We start from the raw sequence: 19,239 nt of genomic DNA on the forward strand, positions 1-19,239 counted from the left end.
TTGGAATCTAGCTTAGTTGTAGAGTGCTTGCCTCACGTGTGCAGGGCCCTAGGTTTGATCCCCAGTGCCACAAGAATCAATAAAGAAAACTACAAAGTATGATACACATGCATGTTTAACAGATGCTAATGTTGTGCCCTGTTCACCTCAGATTTTATAAACAACAACAAATCAATAAGCAAACAAACCATGGCTGAGAATATAGCTTACTAATAGAGTGTTTGTGTAGCATCCAATAGCAGTAATAATAAAAGTAATAACATAATAAACCTGATCATCTGTTTTGAAGATGGGATATTTCCCCTTTCTCTGCATGCATATATCCATAATCAATTAGATTGTATTTCTTCATTGTAATGGCTATGTAGTTTCCCTTTTTATTAAAATGCAAAGTTTTTATCATCTATATTAGGCAATGTGAGACATATGAAGGAAACTTTCAGTCTTTCTCTTCTTTTCTTTTTTTTTTTTTCCTGTCGGTCATGGGGCTTGAACTCTGGGCCTTGGGTGCTGTCCCTCAGCTCTTCAGCTCAAGGCAAGTGCTCTACCACTTGAGCCACAGCTACACTTCTGCTTTTTTTTTTTTCTGGTGGTTTATTGGAGATAAGAGTCTCACAGACTTTTCCTGCCTGAGCCGGCTTTGAACCATGATCCTCAGATCTCAGCCTCCTGAGTAGCTAGGATTACAGGCGTGAGCCACCGGTGCCTGGCTACTTTCAGTTTTTCATATTTTAAAAAGTATTGCAATAATTTTCATAATTTAAAACGTATATGCTTTTGCATATGCTCAAGCATCTTGACATGCAGTTACAGAGTTGTCTGATATGAACAGTTTCACATTTAATTCTTCTCCAAAGTAGTTCTAATAATTTATACCTGCAGTAATCTAGTTACCAGCAGCCTGGGGGCTGAGGGTTTGGTCCCATGAGAGAACAGTTCTAGTATCTTGTGTCTGTGTTCATTCACATTACATAAGTTTGACTATTTCTGGTATGAGAAGCTATCATTAAAATATTTCAGTTTCCCTCATATGTCTCACAAGTCAAATTGAAATAAAAATTACTAAAATAGAAAGTGCTTATTAAAAACAAACACTCAAGAGTTCAGAAAATGAAAAACATTCCATCCAAATGCCCACAAAGCTGCATAAAAATATAAATTATTACAAGTGCATAAAAATGGACAGTGCACTGAGGATTAGGTTCTTTTGGTTTAACTACAGAGGCAGCTCTCCTGTGTGTGGTTTGTTCTTCCTCCCCTCTAGACCTCTTTGCACCCTCAGTTCCAGACTCAGGAAAATTGTGTTTCCATCTTTAGCAAGCTCTTGACTGATCTATGCCATCACCAAACACAGGAAGTTCCCCTGAGGTGTTTGCCACTTCCCTGGTTGGTGACTAACACGCAGGTGCAGAATTGGCGCATGTACACAAACAGCAGACTCAGTGTGGCTGGAAATCCCACAACATTGTCTTCCTCTTCTGATTAGAGCCAGCATCTTCATCCCGAGCCACCTCTTTATAAACATTTTGAAAGTCTTTCCTCCTCTGCATACGCCTTGATTTCTCTAGATACGCAGAAATTGAAGCACTTCACTTGTCTTCCATACCTAAAGCCTGAGGTCCTTCTTCTGCATAGGTTAATCCTTGAATTTGGAAAGTTGTTGATACTTCAGCGTATAAGTTATTGTCATTACATCCTTGTAAAAAATAAGCAAGCAATAAATAATTTTTAGGAAAATGAAGGTGTATCAGCATATTAGTTGGAAATCTTGGCCAGTGGAGAATATAGGGACTTGGTATCCTGTGAAGCTCTCTTTCTGCTTCTGGAACCTAGAGAGCAGCCCTCACAGCTGTCACTCAGTACTTCTCACTCAGGCTTACCTTGGCACTGCACTATGGGAAGAGCTCCTGCCTCAGCTCCAGTCACTGGAAGAGATTTGAAGCTTTGGGTTTGAATGAAAATCCCGGGAGGGTAGGGGTTCTCAGCTGCCACAGAACAGCTGTTTTTGACCCTCAAATTAATTCATTCTTAAGAAGATTCCTTTTCACAGCTTCAGTACAAGACAAATTCACTTGCAGAGGGTCGGGTTGATGACTGTCATAGGCCATTTATTCAAAAGGCTATTGTGGAACTTGAGATTCTAAATGTGATTGTGTAAGGGCTTTCAAGCCCCTTGCCTGTGCATATGAAAGCATATGGGCACAACTCCATCTTATTTCCAAAATTCTGCCACTGAGGGGTATGTAGCAGCCTGAACACAGGCTGCTACAATGTCTCGTGGAACTGGGTGAGTTTGATTAGGTAATCTGAGCAAGTGGTCTTAATGACAACTGCATCTCTGATGGAAAGGGATACCACTATATCTCATATCTGAAGATTCACAATCTTTACTTCCCGCCCCTCTCCCCCCACCACACACACACACCAAGGCTCATACAACAGGAGATGTGCTGATCAATGCACACTCCACATTTTGGCATTCTTTCGGATTGTAGTTTTCTGTCCCAATTAGCTAGATGAGCTACTAATAACTTCAAGCATAGTTTGCAGAAGAAAAAAAATGGTCTTATCTTGATTGCTGACTCTGACTGAGTAAGTGGGAATGAAAACCTGGAGCACTTTGAGAAAGATTCAGACGTGATAATAAGAAATAGTGTGGTAATTGATTAGCATTGTTCACCTAGCATCTGATAGGTGGACGTGGCATATGTAACAAATATTTGACATCATTTAAACAAGGCACTTGTGCCCATATTATAGTCAGGTTTATGAAGCATAGCCCATGTTCCCTTTCCCTGGTTCTCAGCAGCTTCTGCAAGTACTCTCCTACCTTCATAATCAGACTGCTCCAAGTGTACCTGATTTTTGTCAACTCCAGGAGATAAATTTATGAATGGTATCGATGGACAGAAAGATAATGAAAGGCAAAACAAAACTATCACACTGTGTCTTTCTGGTCTAAACTTGTATTTTATTTTCACTAATAGCTCCAGTATTCCTGATACCACTGAATCCATTTCCCTTAGGAGCACTGCAGATTATCTCCTCCTTGGAAAGTAGGAACTTTGCACTTCCAGTGGAAGTTAGAATTTGTCACTAATACTTCTAATTTGGAGTTCTCAAAATTCCTCACAATTCAGGAACCTGGTAATTTGCGGCACTAGAAGTGGGTAACAGCAGAAAATCTACTAAAGAGTACCAACCCTTAAATTATAGTGTGTTAAAGTCTATTATTCAGTGCAGTGCAGAGCAACATTTGTCTTGAGTAGATTTAAGATGCTGCCTTTTCTTTTGCACCCATAGAGAAGGAATCATTTGGTTTACTCCGTTTCTTAAGATGTACCTCCCCACTTCCCCACATTTAGAGACTTTTGGCAAAGTATCATCTTTTCTAATTTAATCTTTTCTTTTTTACTTTTTATAGTATACTGTACAGTCAGTGGTAGTTCAAAACTAGGAATACAGTTATGACTCTTTTAGAGAACAAATAACTAACTGTATATTACCAGTTTATCTTCAGTCATCCTGAGAATGCTTCCCCAGATGGAATATACTTTCATGTGCTTACAGTTTTTCCCCAATTGTTTTCTTAGTTTAATTGTAGTTTCCAAAGGGTCTCCTCCTTATAGCCCCTTATAGCTCATGTTAAGCATTACATTGCAAACCATAAATGCACTTTGATTGTTTTCCCAAGAGCAGGTTTCTGAACATCAAAACCTGCTTTATGACACATTGAAAAGCTAGTGTAGTAGCAGCAAATCTGGTGGCAAGATGTGAGGCTGCAAAGGCCATTGACACCACTGATTAGATTTCCATGCTGCATAAGGGCTTAGTGATGTGTGTCCAAACATGTTAATTTACAACCTAACTAGACCAAATTGTACCTAGACACCACTCCATGGTGACATGTGGGTCAAAGGTTTGACTCAGTAAGCAATGAACCTCAAAGCTATTTCTTTCCTGCTTTTGCACAAGTTTGTGTTGTATAGTAGTGGGCAAAGTATCTGGCTGCTGGGGATGGTAGGTTTGTATCACTTCTGAAAATGATATTTGGAGAATGTTTCTTTTTCTTTGTCATGAAAATTGGGGCAGAGATTGTCAGTTAAAATTGGTTTCAGATGCTGGGGTTGTACTGATTTGAGATTTTTAGGCTTTAGTCATATTCCATGCTGTGAAGTGCTTTGCCAAAGAAATGACTTGTTAAAATAAAATAAATATTGTATAGTTTGAAAGGGACTGTGAAGTCTCTGCTATTAGTTCTAGGAAAAGATTGCGGCTATTTCTTAAATATACCAGCACATTACATGCATTTCTGAATTGTGTCGCAGATGACTTTTAAGATTTCAGATCCATAGAGGCTTATTCAAGAAAGAAGACTGTTTGAATCTTTCAAAAACGTAGTCATCATCATGCCTGCTGGTGGCTCATACCTGTAATCCTAGCTACTCCGGAGATTGAGATTTGAGGATCATGCTGAAAGTCTATGACACACACTCTTATCTTCAATTAACAACCAGAAAACCAGAAGTGGGACTGTGGCTCAAAGTGGTATAATGCTGGCATTTAGCACAAAAGTTCAGGGACAGTGCCCAGGCCCTGAGTTCAAGCACCAGGACTGACAAAAATAAATGTAGTCATTATCTTGCCTTTTGTTTCTATTGCTGCTCCCTAGGAAGTGACTAGATTTCTTTCTTCCTTCCTTCTCCCTCTCCTCCCATCCTCTTCCTCCTCCCCCACTACTTCTTTTTATTAGCATACATTAGCTGTACAAGTAGGATTTCATTGTGATATTTCCATGCATATTCTAGTCAATCTACTCTCTTTCATCCATTTCCCTTCCTCTTCCCCTTCCTAATACAATTTCAACAGGTTTCATTGTTCTGTTTTCATACATGTTGACAATCTATTTTGACCATATTCATGCTTTGTCATCATCCTGTGCCCAGCTCTCTCTCAATATTACCCACCCCATAGCAGGGCCTGTTTCTCTGCCCCCTCCCCCTCAAGCCCACATTCAACAGCTTTCACTGATTCTTTATGCTATTTTCATCTACAGTTGCAGTGTATCTCAAAATTATACACCCTCTATCATTTTTCCCTTTCCCCTTTGTAGATCTCTCTTGTGTGGTACACTTCTTGCTTTTTTTTTTTTTTTTTTTTTTTTAATTTTAAGGGGATTTTTGAGGACCTAAGCTTGAGTTACCATGTGCCATATTGTTTAGAGCCAATGAGAAGTTTTTACTGACTTTTACCAGTATAAATAGTTTCTTATAGAAATAGAACATATAGAAAAATATGAGAAATTTTTTTTGAGAATGTTTTCTGCTATTGAGGAACTGTTTCAAAGCATTTTTACTGGTGGAATTCAGGTTTGATTGGAATTTATCTTTAGTTTGAAGTTAGAAGCTACAGCAATAAGCACTGGGGCTTAGTAAGAAGGCAGAGGGATCAATTATAGTGAAGTATATCAATAGGTGTAGCTCTTGGTAGCAGTACTTACAAAGACTTTGATCCCAACCCTCTTCTTAAGAACCTTTCAAGTAGAAGTTTGGAAATATGCAATCTGGGACTTGCTAGTTGCTTGTCTCACATTCCTGGATCCCTTACAAGGGAAGCAGGGAACTTAGTTATTCCAGTATTGCAACACCCAAACGGTGCTAAGTCCATGATAGAGATCAATAAATATTTGCTGGATGAGTAAAGGAATGAGAAGGGACACAGATGACTTCTTGGATTCAAATCATTGCAGATCATGAGCATGATAAAAAGAGAGACTCTGTCCCTATCCTGCAGAAGCAGTATAGTGTAATGGTGTTGCAGAACTAGGCTTTCTACACAGACACTTAAAATTTTAAAACATTTCCACATCCTTGGGAGTTTGGTACACTCTGTGTTACTCTAATGCAGTATCTGCTCCAGACCAAGCTGTAATATCCAAGCTGGAGTCTTCTTTCTGATCAGAGTTCAAACTCACCAAGCTTATAGTTCTGTTTGTTGCCTACCAAAGGAAGTCTCTCAATACATAACCCACAAATTTCCTGGAGATGAATAGAGACTAAGACCTCCCAAGGAACATGGGATGGAATGGTCAGGAGCACAGTGATCTCCAACTAGAGACTGATGCATGGAGAGAAACCTTGACACACAGTCTAGACAAGGCAATGGAAAGAGAATTGAGTGAAGTGCTCAGAATGCGAGAGATGTTCTTGAGCAAGAGCTTTGGGCAAGTTTGAGCATTTAGATAAGGTACATGCAAAGAGAAGTCTGAGTACTAGTTATTCAATATACTGTCCATATTATAGATTGCATCTTCTTCAACCAGGAAATACTGCTTATGTGTTTTTATTCTGCTAAGCAGGGGGATGGGGTAGTGAACTTAATATCCTGTCCTTCGCTTAGTATCCCGATCTCACTTCAGAGTTAGCTCTGTCTTTTTATTGGCTTTGAGCTTCTTAACAAATCTATAATACCTGTTTAATCAATAAAAAGAAACCTAAAACAAATTAATGCTACTTCACATGATTCTTACACACTGAAATACAAATTGTATTTGGATAGCCTCTTGACTGGTTTTGCATCTATTTGCACAGTAACACTGGATTCTCCTTTGAACCAAGGATAACATCTTACCATCTTCATTTAATAAGTTCTATAAAGTCTTTGACATGAGTTTATGCCATTAGTTTTCCTTAAAAAAATCTTCATCACTGTATAGAATGTTAAGTTGGAGAATTAATAAAGAGGAGGCAAATATTCAAATTGATCTAAGCGTTTTAAGAATATTTATTTTGGGAGTGTGTAATAGGCCAGTGGGATGCTGTATGGGATGATGTGACATTTTATGCAGGCTCCGCTGGACTTCATATCTTCAGAGACCCGAAAACAGGAAGAAGCAGGGTTCTAGAAGTCAGGAGAAATGTCCAGCTTCACAGGCTTGGAAGAAATTCTTTAGATGTATGAAAGAGTGGATATACAGAAGAGTAGAGGCAGCAAAAAATGTAATCTGGAAGTAAGAGGAATTCCTTTAAAGTAACTTAAATGTCCCACAATTTCTTGGCAGATAATAAGCCTAGATCAGTTCTGCTAAGTTTTCTTTTTTTGTTGTTTGTTTTTATAATAAATACTGAGGCTTGAAATTGGGCCCTCATGCTTGCAAGGTAGATTTTCTGCCACTCCTAGGTAGGATCTTGAGCTTTTACCTGGTGCTGGTATCAGACTATGATCCTCCTTCCTTCCTCCTCCCTCACAGATGAGATCACAGTTGCTAACCAAGACGCCCAGATTGTTAGGATAGAGTTTAGTTAACTTTTTGCCTGCTCTAGCCTCAAACCACAATCCTCTTGATGTCTGCCTCCTGAGTAGCTGGGATTCCAGGTGTGATCCACTCCCTGCTAGCCAATTTAAGATTCTTGTTTCAGAGATAAAACCTCCTTATTTTTGTAATAATAAAATCAATGTTACTAATTTACAGCTAACTTTGTAAAAACAGACACTTAATAAAATAAGGACTGTATATGTTCACCTCCACTTCACATGAGCTCTCTTTTATTTTAAGTACCAAATCTTATTGTTGGGGACCCTCAGGACAGTGAATGCTTATTCAGTTTCCTCTTGAAGCAAGATTTTAGTCAGAAAGCCTCTAGTCTCAGTAATCTGTTGTAAGTGGTACATCATAGATACAAATATGTGAGGAGAGCCTTTTCTGGGAACTTAGAGATATTTGTTGGTGTTTTCTCTGTGAATAGTAGACATGCAAGTCTGATGAATTTATGGAAAATTTGAGCTTTATTTATGAGTTAAAGAAGATAAACTGTGTAATATAGCCAGAGGAGAATTTTTTGGCTTGGAAAAGAGAAGGTTTGGAGAGAACATATAATCACTTCATTCAAATTGTTTAAGTATTTCCTGGGTTGTTGTATATAGGAGAGATTAGACTTCTTCTATGCAGTTCCCATGGGCAACACTAAAGCCAACAAGTGCTTGAAGTTACAAAGAGACATCTGTCAGTTCGGTACGAGGGGAATTCTCTAACAATTCACAAAAGTGCTTGCTCCAAATGATTGTGGATTTCTGGAAGTCTTCTCAATAGTGGTCTGCCTCCTGATCTTATTTTTCAATAAGGGACTCCTGTGAGGGGAAACTGGGATTTGAGTATCTCTAGGGTCAAAGGCCAGCTACGTAATTCTGTGGTGCATTGCCTTCAAAACATAGAAATATTTTATAACATGAGGAAAAATGGAGGAGGTTTGTTCTTTCTTCAATGGCTCCAAATGGTAAATGTGAAAGTTATGGGTTTTGCAAGTCATCCCTGAGTCTTCTGGAAGAATGACTGACATTCTGAGGCTTAGGGAGAGATGCAGTATTTCCTGGCAGATGAAGCCACTATTCTGTAATTATTTCTTTGTGGGGGCCCAACCGGATTTTGGCAACAGATGCACTTGATGTATAATTGTGGCACTGGCCAAAAAACGTAGCCAGGGTTGGCAGTCTCAGTGACCACATGAATATCTAGAATTGTAACAGCATAGAAATTCTTTTCTGAAGCCAACTGCCTGCCTTGGGCAAGCTTCAGATTTAGAATAGAATTCTTGCCTACTGCTCAGGGTTAAATGCAGGTGTTGAAAGAAATGAAAGAAACAATTTCAGGAACCCGGATTTTCTTCTCTATGAAAGAGCAAGCTAGAAAGAATTGGGAGTAAATATGTGGATTTTGAGATAAGGATTCATACTATTTTTTTTAACAGTAGTTTTAGACTATATTCAAGGAGCAGTGAGCTATTTTTCTAGAAAAAAAAGTTGAGATCAGACATATTCTAAACATTTGATGCCAATTCTAATTTATGGCTGGGATTGCAAGAGGTAAAGTAGCTTTGGAGAGAGGAAATAACATGAATATAGTTGGTGAGCACTCAAGGATTGTGGCATATTCCACAATGTGGTATATTTGAGCCAAGCTCAAATTAGCACACAGGTTAATATACTACTGCTAGAAGGCTATATCTGGCCAGTCACCTGTTCTGATAAATGATTGAAACATGGTAATACCTGTTCACTTAAATGTCATTCCTGGCTGTGTTCACATTATGCAAAAAGAGTTGAATTTTGATAATAGGCTTTGTGGTCTGCGTAGTCTAAAATATTACCTGTCAGGTCCTTTAAAGAAAGGGTGTGTTCCATAGCTAAGAAATGGAACCAACCCAGATGCCCTTTAGTAGATGAATGGATCAAGAAAATGTGATAGATAGATAGATAGATAGATAGATAGATAGATAGATAGAGATATCTATATCTATATAATGGAATTCTATGGCTCCATCAGAAAGAATGACACTGCCCCATTTGTTAGGAAATAGAAAGACTTTGAAAAAAATTATATTAAGTGAAGTAAGCCAGGCCCAAACAAACATAGGTCCCATGGTTTCCCTTATTTGCAATGACTAGTATATGTCTAGGATAAGCAGAAAAGGTCAAAAGCTTATATGTACATATGACCATATAAGATGATACTAAGCGAAATGAACCCCAAGATAGGGACATAAGAGGTTTTATCTTTCTTGCTGTTCTTTTTAATGTACTTCATAATGTACTGTATACTTTCTTTTGTTTCTTTTGTATGTTCTTCCCCCATGGTATAACCCCTGTTATCGCTGTATTTGATTGCAGTGCCCCACATCTTGTATATACATTTTTCTAATTTGGGAAGGGGAAGTTGACCCATTGTAACAATGAGATGTACAAGACACTATGTTGCAAATGAACTTTACAACTTTGGGGGGGGGGGAGAAGGGGAGGGGAAAAACAAAGGAGAGGGTAACAATGCTTGATAGGAAATGTACTCATTAATCTTACTCATGTAACTGTTACCCCTCTGTACAGTATCTTTATAATAAAAATTCTGGCAGCACTTTTAGTATGTGAAAATTAACAGAAGTTACTAACCAGGCTTCCCACACTATATCTTTTCATGGCATTGGTATCTGTTCCCCCTGATTCATTTGAGGTTTTTTTTTTTTTAAAAAAAACATTCATGGAGATATACCTAAACAGAAAATACTGTGGATATAATGGATTTATTTAACTTTTGTCATACTCATTAGAATATAGGGCTGGACCTATGGAATCCAGAATAATGATAGCAATTTAATGCATTTCTTTCTTTTGTGTTGGTACTGGCACTTGAACTCAGGTCCTCATGATCTCCTTTAGCTTTCTTTTTCACAGCTGGTGCTCTACCGCTTGAGCCATACCTCTACTCCAGCATTTTGCTAGTTAATTGCAGATGAAGCCTCATAGACTTTTCTGACTGGGCTGACTTCAAACCATGCTTGTCCAGGTCACAGCCTTCTGCAAAGCTAGTATTATAGCTGTGAGCCACCAGTACCCACCTAACATTTTCTTTGCAAACTCAGCAGGTTTCCATTAGTTATTAATTAGTTTTTCCTTGTAGTGGAAGTATCAGAATAAAATTTACTTTGGATTATACCCTTATGCCGTTGAAATTCCTTTGGTTAAACTTCAATATGTTTCTACTATTTTTGAAATTATGATACTATATGCATTGCACAAAGTTTTTTTTTAGCCAGTCAGTGAAAGAATGTGCCTTTCTGTCCTGACAAAATTATCTAAGAACTTATGTGCTGTGTGACAGCACACATGGAGATTTATGGCTTTTGTTGACTAAGTAAATGTTGCTTTAATCTGTGATTTGTGGTCTAGTGAATAACCACAGAACACTTATTTACAATTGATTGACCTTTTACAAAGCCTATTCTGGGCCTTAGACCATTTTAAACTTAATACAAATTCCACCAGGACTTCCATATTATTACTGGGAAATGATCCTTTAAGAAAGGATTCTACAGTACTTTGTTAAAGAAATTAATTTTTTTCTTGAACCCTTTAAGTTTATAATTGCGTTTTAAGTTCTCCTTATATGAAGAAAGACTTCAGCTGCTACCCAAAATTATATGTCATACAAATTTCCAGATCTGCTAGAGTGGAAATTTAGAAAATTTTACCACGGCTTAGATAGATGAGTCTTGTCCCAAATAACAGTTTGTATGCATAAATAGCTGATATTGGAGTTTGAGCATATTTTAGCAATAGAAATCCACTGAGAGAAGTCAATTAGTAGAGAAATATATTTAGTTATTTGGTGTGGGAAATGGAGGAGTGCCTGGAACAGAAGACAGAAGCAGCCTGTACTGTTCAAGGTCTTAACTCATTGTCTCTTACACAGAACACCAGAAAATTTAAAGCTTTTCTCCTAATAGAATATGTAATGCTTTAGAACTTAATTCTATTTTAATTGTGAAAATAGTATGTATTCTTGAGAAGGTGAAAGGTTTGAATTGTACAGAGGTTGATAACCAACAAGCCTTTCTCTGCTGCTACCCAGAGGTCATCAGTAAGTTTTGTTAGATATACTTCTAGAATTGGTGTATGGAGTGCATACATTCTTTCCTACAGATGGGAAGTAATATTCTTGTCTTTTCCCCTCAATATTTGGTTATTTTTATGTTATTACATACCCTGCTGCATTCTTTGTAACTGCTACATGCTAATTTATTTAAACATTTCCCTGTCCACATATTTATTTCATTTTTAAAAAATCATTTGCTAAATCAAACAGTGCTTCAGTAAAAAATGTTTGTGATATGTATATGCTCAGTTGTGAATATACAGTTATGAGCTACATATCTAAAGATAGATTTACAAGGGTCAAAGGCTACAAATTTTTATAGTTACAGTTAGAAGAACTTAGAGTAGTCTTAACTGGAGCAGTATCAATAGTGTAGCTCACATTTATTTAGCATATTCTTTGTGTACTGTTTTCAATGTTTTCCTTAGTTGAATTGTCCTTAAAAATTCTCATGGTGATACTGTGAGGCAAGCACCTGTTTTATAGATGAGGAAACTAAAACTGAATCACAAAGTAACTATGTAATTACTTACCTAAAAGTCACATAGCTAGTAAGTGACTAGTGATTGCAGTGAATGTCTGTTAATCGTGAGAAAAGCAGAATGGTCAATTTGAGGTAATAGAGTTGACACTAAAGCAAGAGATCAAAATACAAGATAGAATTGTGATGTTTGTCCCAGTGGGAATGAATGAAAAGTAAGAAATAATGCATAACTGATCCTTATGAGCAAAGTGGTGTTGGGAAAAGCAAATGCACCTTTGTGTAATTTTTTAAAGGAGAATTTCTTGGGAATTTTTACTGATCATTGACCAGAGGTTTAGAATGAAAAAATGTGCCATTTGGAGGTAAAGTGAGGTTCAAAAGACCGTTTCTTTACCTTCTAAATTATTGTGGATGGTTAAAAAAAATACCACAAAAATTAAAAACCAAGTTCCTATTCTGAGGGGCTTGAACTCTAGGCCTGGGTGCTGTCCCTGAGCTCTTCAGCTTAATCCAAGTGCTCTACCACTTGAGCCACAGACTGCACTTCCCAGTTTTCTGGTTGTTTATTGGAGATAAGAGTCTCATGGATTTTCCTACTCAGGCTGGCTTTGAATAACAATCCTCAGATCTCAACCTTCTGTGTAGGTAGGATTACAGGCATGAGCCACCAGTGCCTGGTTCATAGTTCCTTTTGTTAGTAAGAGCACTCACTTAACTTTGGGTAATAGGGAAAAAGAAGTTAAAATTGGAAGCAGAGACAAAGTATCAGAGGTAAATTTCACCCAGCAGAAAGTTTTGTCCATGAATATTCTGTTATAGGTGGCTGTGAACCTCCAAAGGAAACAGGAAAAACTGGATTAGAGAAACAATAAGATAATGAATATTGGGATAACAATTGAAAGACTATTGGTATGACTGTTGAAAATGAATAATGTTGTAACTGAACCACTGAACAATATAAGTTTATAAAAAGTAATAATTTTAGAAACTGAGTCATCTAAGTATAGTAGTCGTAGTGTTTCCCGTGACATCTCACAGTTGGAGTTACATAGAATCTTAAGGCTTGTTAAAAAGAAATAGTCTGATCTAACCCTTTTGTTTTGGAGAGAAAAAAAGATCCCAAAGGTACATATAACTTATATCAACTGAATTGATCAAAAACTACATACTGGAATTATATCTTCTGGAATTCTCTAATAGGTAATCTTTCCACCATGCCATCTCTTTAAAAAGAAATGGTATATAAAAATTTTCTTAACAGTTAAAAGTCAGTGGAGAATTTAATTAGCAAAATATTTATTTTAGTAAAATTATGATAGACCTTGAGAAGATATGTTCATAAATGTAAATATAACATTTTCAAGAAGCAAAACTAGATTTTAATATGAATATTAATATAGACTACAGAATATCCATTCTATAGGCAAACTAAAAAGAACGTTTAACATGAAGGCTAAAATTTATATTACCACTAGACAACTTTTTCTATAATATCTTTTACTAGAGACAATCTATTCTAGATGTCATTAAATACTGCCAACAATCTCTTACCTCCATTAGATATTTTTTTCTAGGTGTTATGAATAGCTGCCAGCAATCTTTCATGTTTTTCCTTTTCTAGTACTGGGGATTAAACTCAAGACCTTGTGCTTACTAGGAAAGCATTCTTTTCTTTTTTTTTTTCTTCTTTTTTTTTCTTTTGGTCAGTCATGGGGCTTGAACTCTGGGCCTGGGCACTGCCCCTCAGCTCTTCAGCACTAGGCTAGCACTCTAGCGCTTCAACCACAGCACCACTTCTGGCCTTTCCTGTGATTGTGGTGCTGAGGAATTGAACCCAGGGCCTCATGCATGTGAGGCAAGCACTCTACCACTGAGCCACCTTCCCAGCCCAGCATTCTACCTTTTGAGCTATATACCCACTACTGTTAATAATCTATCTTAAGGAGGGGGAAAAATCTTTTAAGTATAGAGTAAAGTCAATATTCTTACTTAGAGAAAAGTTCTAATAGAATTGGAAGAAAGCAGTTAAAAATAGGGCTAGAGGTGTATGTTTGCAATTCCAGTGTCCAGAACTGCTCATTGCTAACAGCTAACTTTCAAGTGTTCTTGTGAAACCCCTATGTGGCTAGCCTTTAGATTGAAGTGTTTAACGAGAACAAAAGCTTTTTTAACTGCTGTCTATGTGTGGCTGTATAAAGACAAGGGCAAAGAGGCTTCCAAAGAAAGAATCTATAGAGGGGAGATTAGAGGTAACCTGGGGTAAAGTGTTGAATGTAACAAAAATAGCAAAAGGGGTTTAGAAAAGGTGAACTCATGTTTGGCCATTAGCCATGTTTGAGTTCTCTCACAGTGAAGTGGTTCAGAATGGAAGCCAGCTTCACACTTAATACATACTGCATGTGATTATGACGGAGTTTTACTCTTAGCACAGAGGTTGCCTTCATTCTGTCCCGTTGGCTCTGAATTTTCAACAGTATGTGACCATCAGCAATTTGTCTAAGCTTTATATGCTTATAAAGCTTATAAGCGTATATGCTCTTCAAAAAACCAAAAACAAAAAAAACTGGTATAATAGCAACACCTATCTCATAGGATAGACTAAAAGAAGAGTATGATTCTTAGCATGGTATTTGAATCATATTTGACCAACCTATGTAAAACCTTATGCTTCCATTACAATTCAAATATTCACACAGTCTTGGATATTCTTTTTCCACTTGCTTTCCTAAGACAAAGAACTAGAACTAAAATAGATGAATGGATGGCTCAAAGACTAATACAGAGGCTTCTGATACATATGACCCAGTTACTCTCTGCAAGATTATGCATCTAAAGAAAGTGTCCCTCCTTTGGCATGTTTCAGTGTCCTATGCTCTTCATGGACCCCACCCTCTCCAACACACACACAGTGGTTCATTTATTTCTTTTTGGGCTGTACCTCTGCAGAATTGCAGACTCTAGCAGCCACACAAAAGCAAAAGAGTTGGCTCAAAGATGTGAGTTTGACTTGGCTAGCACAGCACACATCTGTATGGGAGGTTCAGGACTACACAGGGTCTGCTAGAGATGCTATTGTCAAAATGAAGAACTGTGAGGATCCCCTATCTCCTAGTAACGGAGTGATAACAACTAGGACAGCAAGAAGCTTTCACACGCTTCAATGTGTTTGATTTTCTCAGCCCAGGCATGTGAACATTTTTTTAAAGTTGTTTTCTTTCTCTCATTTTGACTAGAAAGTATCTATTCCTGATCTGTTTGCATTCATAAAGCATTTCCAAAGTGTAAAGTTTGTTCTCTGTGTACTAGTCTTCAGTTTCTCAAATGATCTCTGTTCAGTAACCAGGACATTAAGCTTTCAACAGACAGGCTCTTGTAGGATCTTGGACATGGGACTTGATTTTGTTTGTTTTGGAATTTTGCCCTGGCTTGGGGAGAATAGAAAGATCTGGCACCTTCTATTTCATTTTATAGGTTCAAATACCATTGAATATCACTGTGGGTTTTTGGCTTGTTAAATACATTGGTAACAGCAGGATTTTGCTAATTTTAATGCTCCCTTTTAAAAGGAAAGCAGGGTTCAGCATTTATACTACCACCATAGCTATTTTATTAACATGCTAAATTATAATCAAAGGCCGTTCTAAGAACTCATCAGATTTCCTAAACTTTTTAACATGATGGAAGTGTAATCCAGTCCAACTTCAAAGCCACCGCTGTGTAACCTTTGTCCCCATCATCTGGCTCGTACCATCTCCAGATGAAATTCACACAACTGCCTGAGTTCAGACGTCCATTGCTGCCGGCTTTGAAGGCCTCGTAAGTGATAGGTTATTTTGCCCCCTTGTCATGACTAGTTAAAAATAGTTTTGAAATTATAGTTCTTTTATAGCATTGGGGTAGCTATGCTTAGAAAGCTTTGCTTAGAGCGTTTGGTTGATATATACAAATAAAACTGAAAGATCCTATTCCCTACCAATGAAGAGAATTCATCTATGAGCTGCAGCAGCTGTATGCCGATGATCCAGCATCTCCTCCAATATGAAGCTAGACAGCAGCCGAAACTTTCCTTTTGGGCCCTGTTTGATCACAGAAATGACTAGTAACCACATAGGTGTAAAAAAATGAAGAGAAATCCCTAACTACAGCAGCCATCTTTGATAAGCTCAGTGCTTTGGTGCATTAGGGACTATAACCAACTGGTTTTTCCTTCCTTCCTTCCTTCCTTTCTTCCTTCCTTCCTTCCTTCCTTTCTTCCTTCCTTCCTTCCTTCCTTCCTTCCTTCCTTCCTTCCTTCCTTCCTTCCTTCCTTCCTTTCTTCCTTCCTTCCTTCCTGCCTTCTTCCTTCCTTCCTCCCTCCCTCCTTCCCTTCCTCCCTCCCTCCCTCTATCTCTCCTCCCTCTCTTTTCCCCTCTCTCTTCTCTTTCATTTCTTTTTTTCTCTTCTTTCCTCTTCTTTTCTTTCTTTCTTATGTTTGAATTTAGGCTGACACAGATCTCCATCCACAGATGCCCTGGTTTATAGAATTCAAGATAGGAATGTTTTTTTGAATTTCTTTGGTATCAGTTCCTCAGTTCAGATACACTACATTTTCTACCAAAACCAAGCAAAATAGCAGAATGGTTTTATTCTTCCTTTGTTTTGGCCAGATCAAATGAAATACTACTTCAAAATTTTTTACTATCTTCTGGAGTCTGAGTAAACTGAAAAAGTGGTTAACAGTCTGAATCCTATGTCAGCTTTAAGACAGGCTTCCTTCTCTCATGAATTCCATCTAGATTTGTACAGCAGTGACCATTCGCAGTGTGACATAGCATTGTGTCCTTCTCAACATTATATCTCTACAGGAAAAACAAATGAAGCAAACAAAACAACACCATGAGGTAGTTTTCACAACTGAGACCTCAGCATGTTCTGTGGAGATTGGACGGGGGAGACCCTCCTAGCTAAGTGGAAGATCCAGTATTTTAAAGCCAACATTTAAAAATAAATATCTCCTGTCTTAATGTCTCCTAGTGGTTCATGCAGGCCCCTGTCCGGCTGCTCCAAACGTCAGATATTCTGCTGCATCTGGACCTTTGGCAAGGTGTCATTTTTTTTTTTCTTTTCTTTCTTTTTTAGGACCAGGAAGAAAACAAGGGAGCAACAAGTTGGCCTGAGTTCTACATTGATCAGCTCAATTCCATGGCTGCTGTAGGTATAATTTATATTCTATGACATACAGTTTAAAATCCAGTAACAAAGAACACAGTTGCACAATAAGGAATACTTACCAAATATCACCTTTTCAAGCCCTATTCCAAACACTCCCTGTGTTGAGAGAGGGGCAAATAAGAGGGCAAATGATATTTCTTCTATGTTTAAAATAAAGTTGACACAAACTAAAATATAATTGGCTTTAGTGGTGTAAGAAGAAACATAATCTGAAACCTGGCTTGTAATCAACTTGCTATAACTGGTCATTTAGAGTTCTGCAACACTATCCTAAAAGTTAATACCATTTAAAAATAGTTTAAACCATTTTTAACTAACATTTTAAGTATTCTTTTATTATATTCGTCCTATTCACTCTATTACTGGAAACTTGGATTCTTGCTGGCTTATTGATTTTTATTTTTAAAATAAGAGGCCAAAAATGCTCTCTCTTCTTAAAATAGGTAAGGGATCCATGGAGGAAGTAAGTGGTTTAATGAAAAGGCATAAGAATAGTGCCCACATGTCCTTGGCAAAAATTTGGTACATGGCTTTTTGGTTCAGTTAACACGTAAAGTGTATTCTCTGAACTGTGAATCCTGATCACAAGATACCTCTATGATGTTATCATTGCAAGCAGTTAGCAGGGCCTCTATTGATCACAACTGAAATTCACAGCAAGAAGAAGAAGAAGCTTAAATCATGTTAGTGTTGATTTAAAAAAAGAGAAAAAGAAAGTTACCAAATCTTTGCGTTAGTGGACCAGACTCATGATGTAAGAGCCAATCTGTTACATTCAACTTTGAGTTTTTAACATTCAAGTCAAGTAGATGCTTCCATAGTACTTCTCTCTCTCTCTCTCTCTCTCTCTCTCTCTCTCTCTCTCTCTCATGCCTTCTCCAGAATTCTTAGGGAAAATTAAACTTTTTACCACTTAACGCAAATATTTTGAATTGTCTAGTATTTTGCTAGCACTGAAAATTAAAAACATACTAGACCATGTAACTCATTGACACTTTTGCTAAACTCTGAGATGCCTTGACTTTTTGTAACTTCTATAATTTTCCTTGAAGATGCTTCTTCTGCTGTTATGCAGCCAGGCAAACATGAAGAGTGCTATATAAATTATAGCAGAAATTGTGTGAGCTTTTGCCTCAAGGATTTTTAGTCTAAAAGCAAAAAAAAAGACAGAAAACAACCACCAAACTTTATTTATTCAATATAGCATACACAATGCCAAGGATAAAAAAAGGGTGATCTCAGCATTTATATGAATGTAAGATTTGTGAGGATCACCAAAGATTTTTCTGTGTATATACCCACACAATAATAAGTTGGAGCCATTTAACATTTCTTGTAGTCAGAGCTATTTTGTGAATTTGTATTCCTATTAGTAATAAAAGAATTGTAAGGTACACTGCCTTTTTTGGTAATTAAGTCAGCCTTGTTTGATGTCTAACGAGAAGTTTCTTTGTTAAATTCCCTGCTATAAACAGAGAAGTCCAATGTATTATGGGTTTTTCTTTCTTCAAATATTAGAATACTTATATTAATTTGTCTTTTAGTGCCTTAATCTCTACCTTATCTGGAATGGGCTTGGCTCATTCTTGGCATACAGGGTCTGTGATATGCCATTGTGGCCCTCCTTCAAGAGCCTCCCTTCTACTGGCTAGACAACTCTGATACATTCTTGAATGTTCTACATTTTAATTATCTTTGGCTCCTAAAATCCTTCTCCAGGCCATCCAGTGCTGTTAAATTGTATGATTTTTGCTGTCCTTTATGTGTCAAACACCTAACAAAACCTCCTAATGCTCTTTTTTTAGGACTGAGTTGATATCTTTCAGGGTCAAAGATAAAGAACATTAACTGTGAATTAGACAGGCCTCAGAACCCCTGTTTACTTATAAAGAAACCAAGGATACCTGATGCCACCAGAAACCTTTTCAGGTTTTCTGTTTTTCTTACCACCTTTGCACACATTTCTGGCTAATCTCACTGACATCTACACTGGAGAGAATTCCCCTCAGCACATAGCAGAAACCCCTGACACTTTGTCCCTAGGGAAGGGAAAGGTGCTCAGTTCTTTAAGATCCTTTCCTGGCCCAGCAGCTAGGCTCTTTAATGTTCTTTAAGAAATTGT

At 37.5% G+C, this 19,239-nt stretch overlaps 1 protein-coding gene across 1 annotated transcript in view; it reads left to right on the top strand.

Annotated features, from left to right (window-relative positions):
* Positions 1–19,239, top strand: part of Daam1 (dishevelled associated activator of morphogenesis 1) — a 168,954-nt gene that overhangs the window by 93,684 nt on the left and 56,031 nt on the right. The window contains exon 4 of the mRNA XM_042682536.1: positions 17,025–17,096. Coding sequence (XP_042538470.1) covers positions 17,025–17,096 — 72 coding nt within the window. The remainder of the gene's footprint in view (positions 1–17,024; positions 17,097–19,239) is intronic.

Source organism: Dipodomys spectabilis, unplaced genomic scaffold (genome assembly GCF_019054845.1).
Source record: "Dipodomys spectabilis isolate Male_0828 unplaced genomic scaffold, ASM1905484v1 ptg000073l, whole genome shotgun sequence".
In the NCBI taxonomy this organism is placed as follows: Eukaryota; Metazoa; Chordata; class Mammalia; order Rodentia; family Heteromyidae; genus Dipodomys; species Dipodomys spectabilis.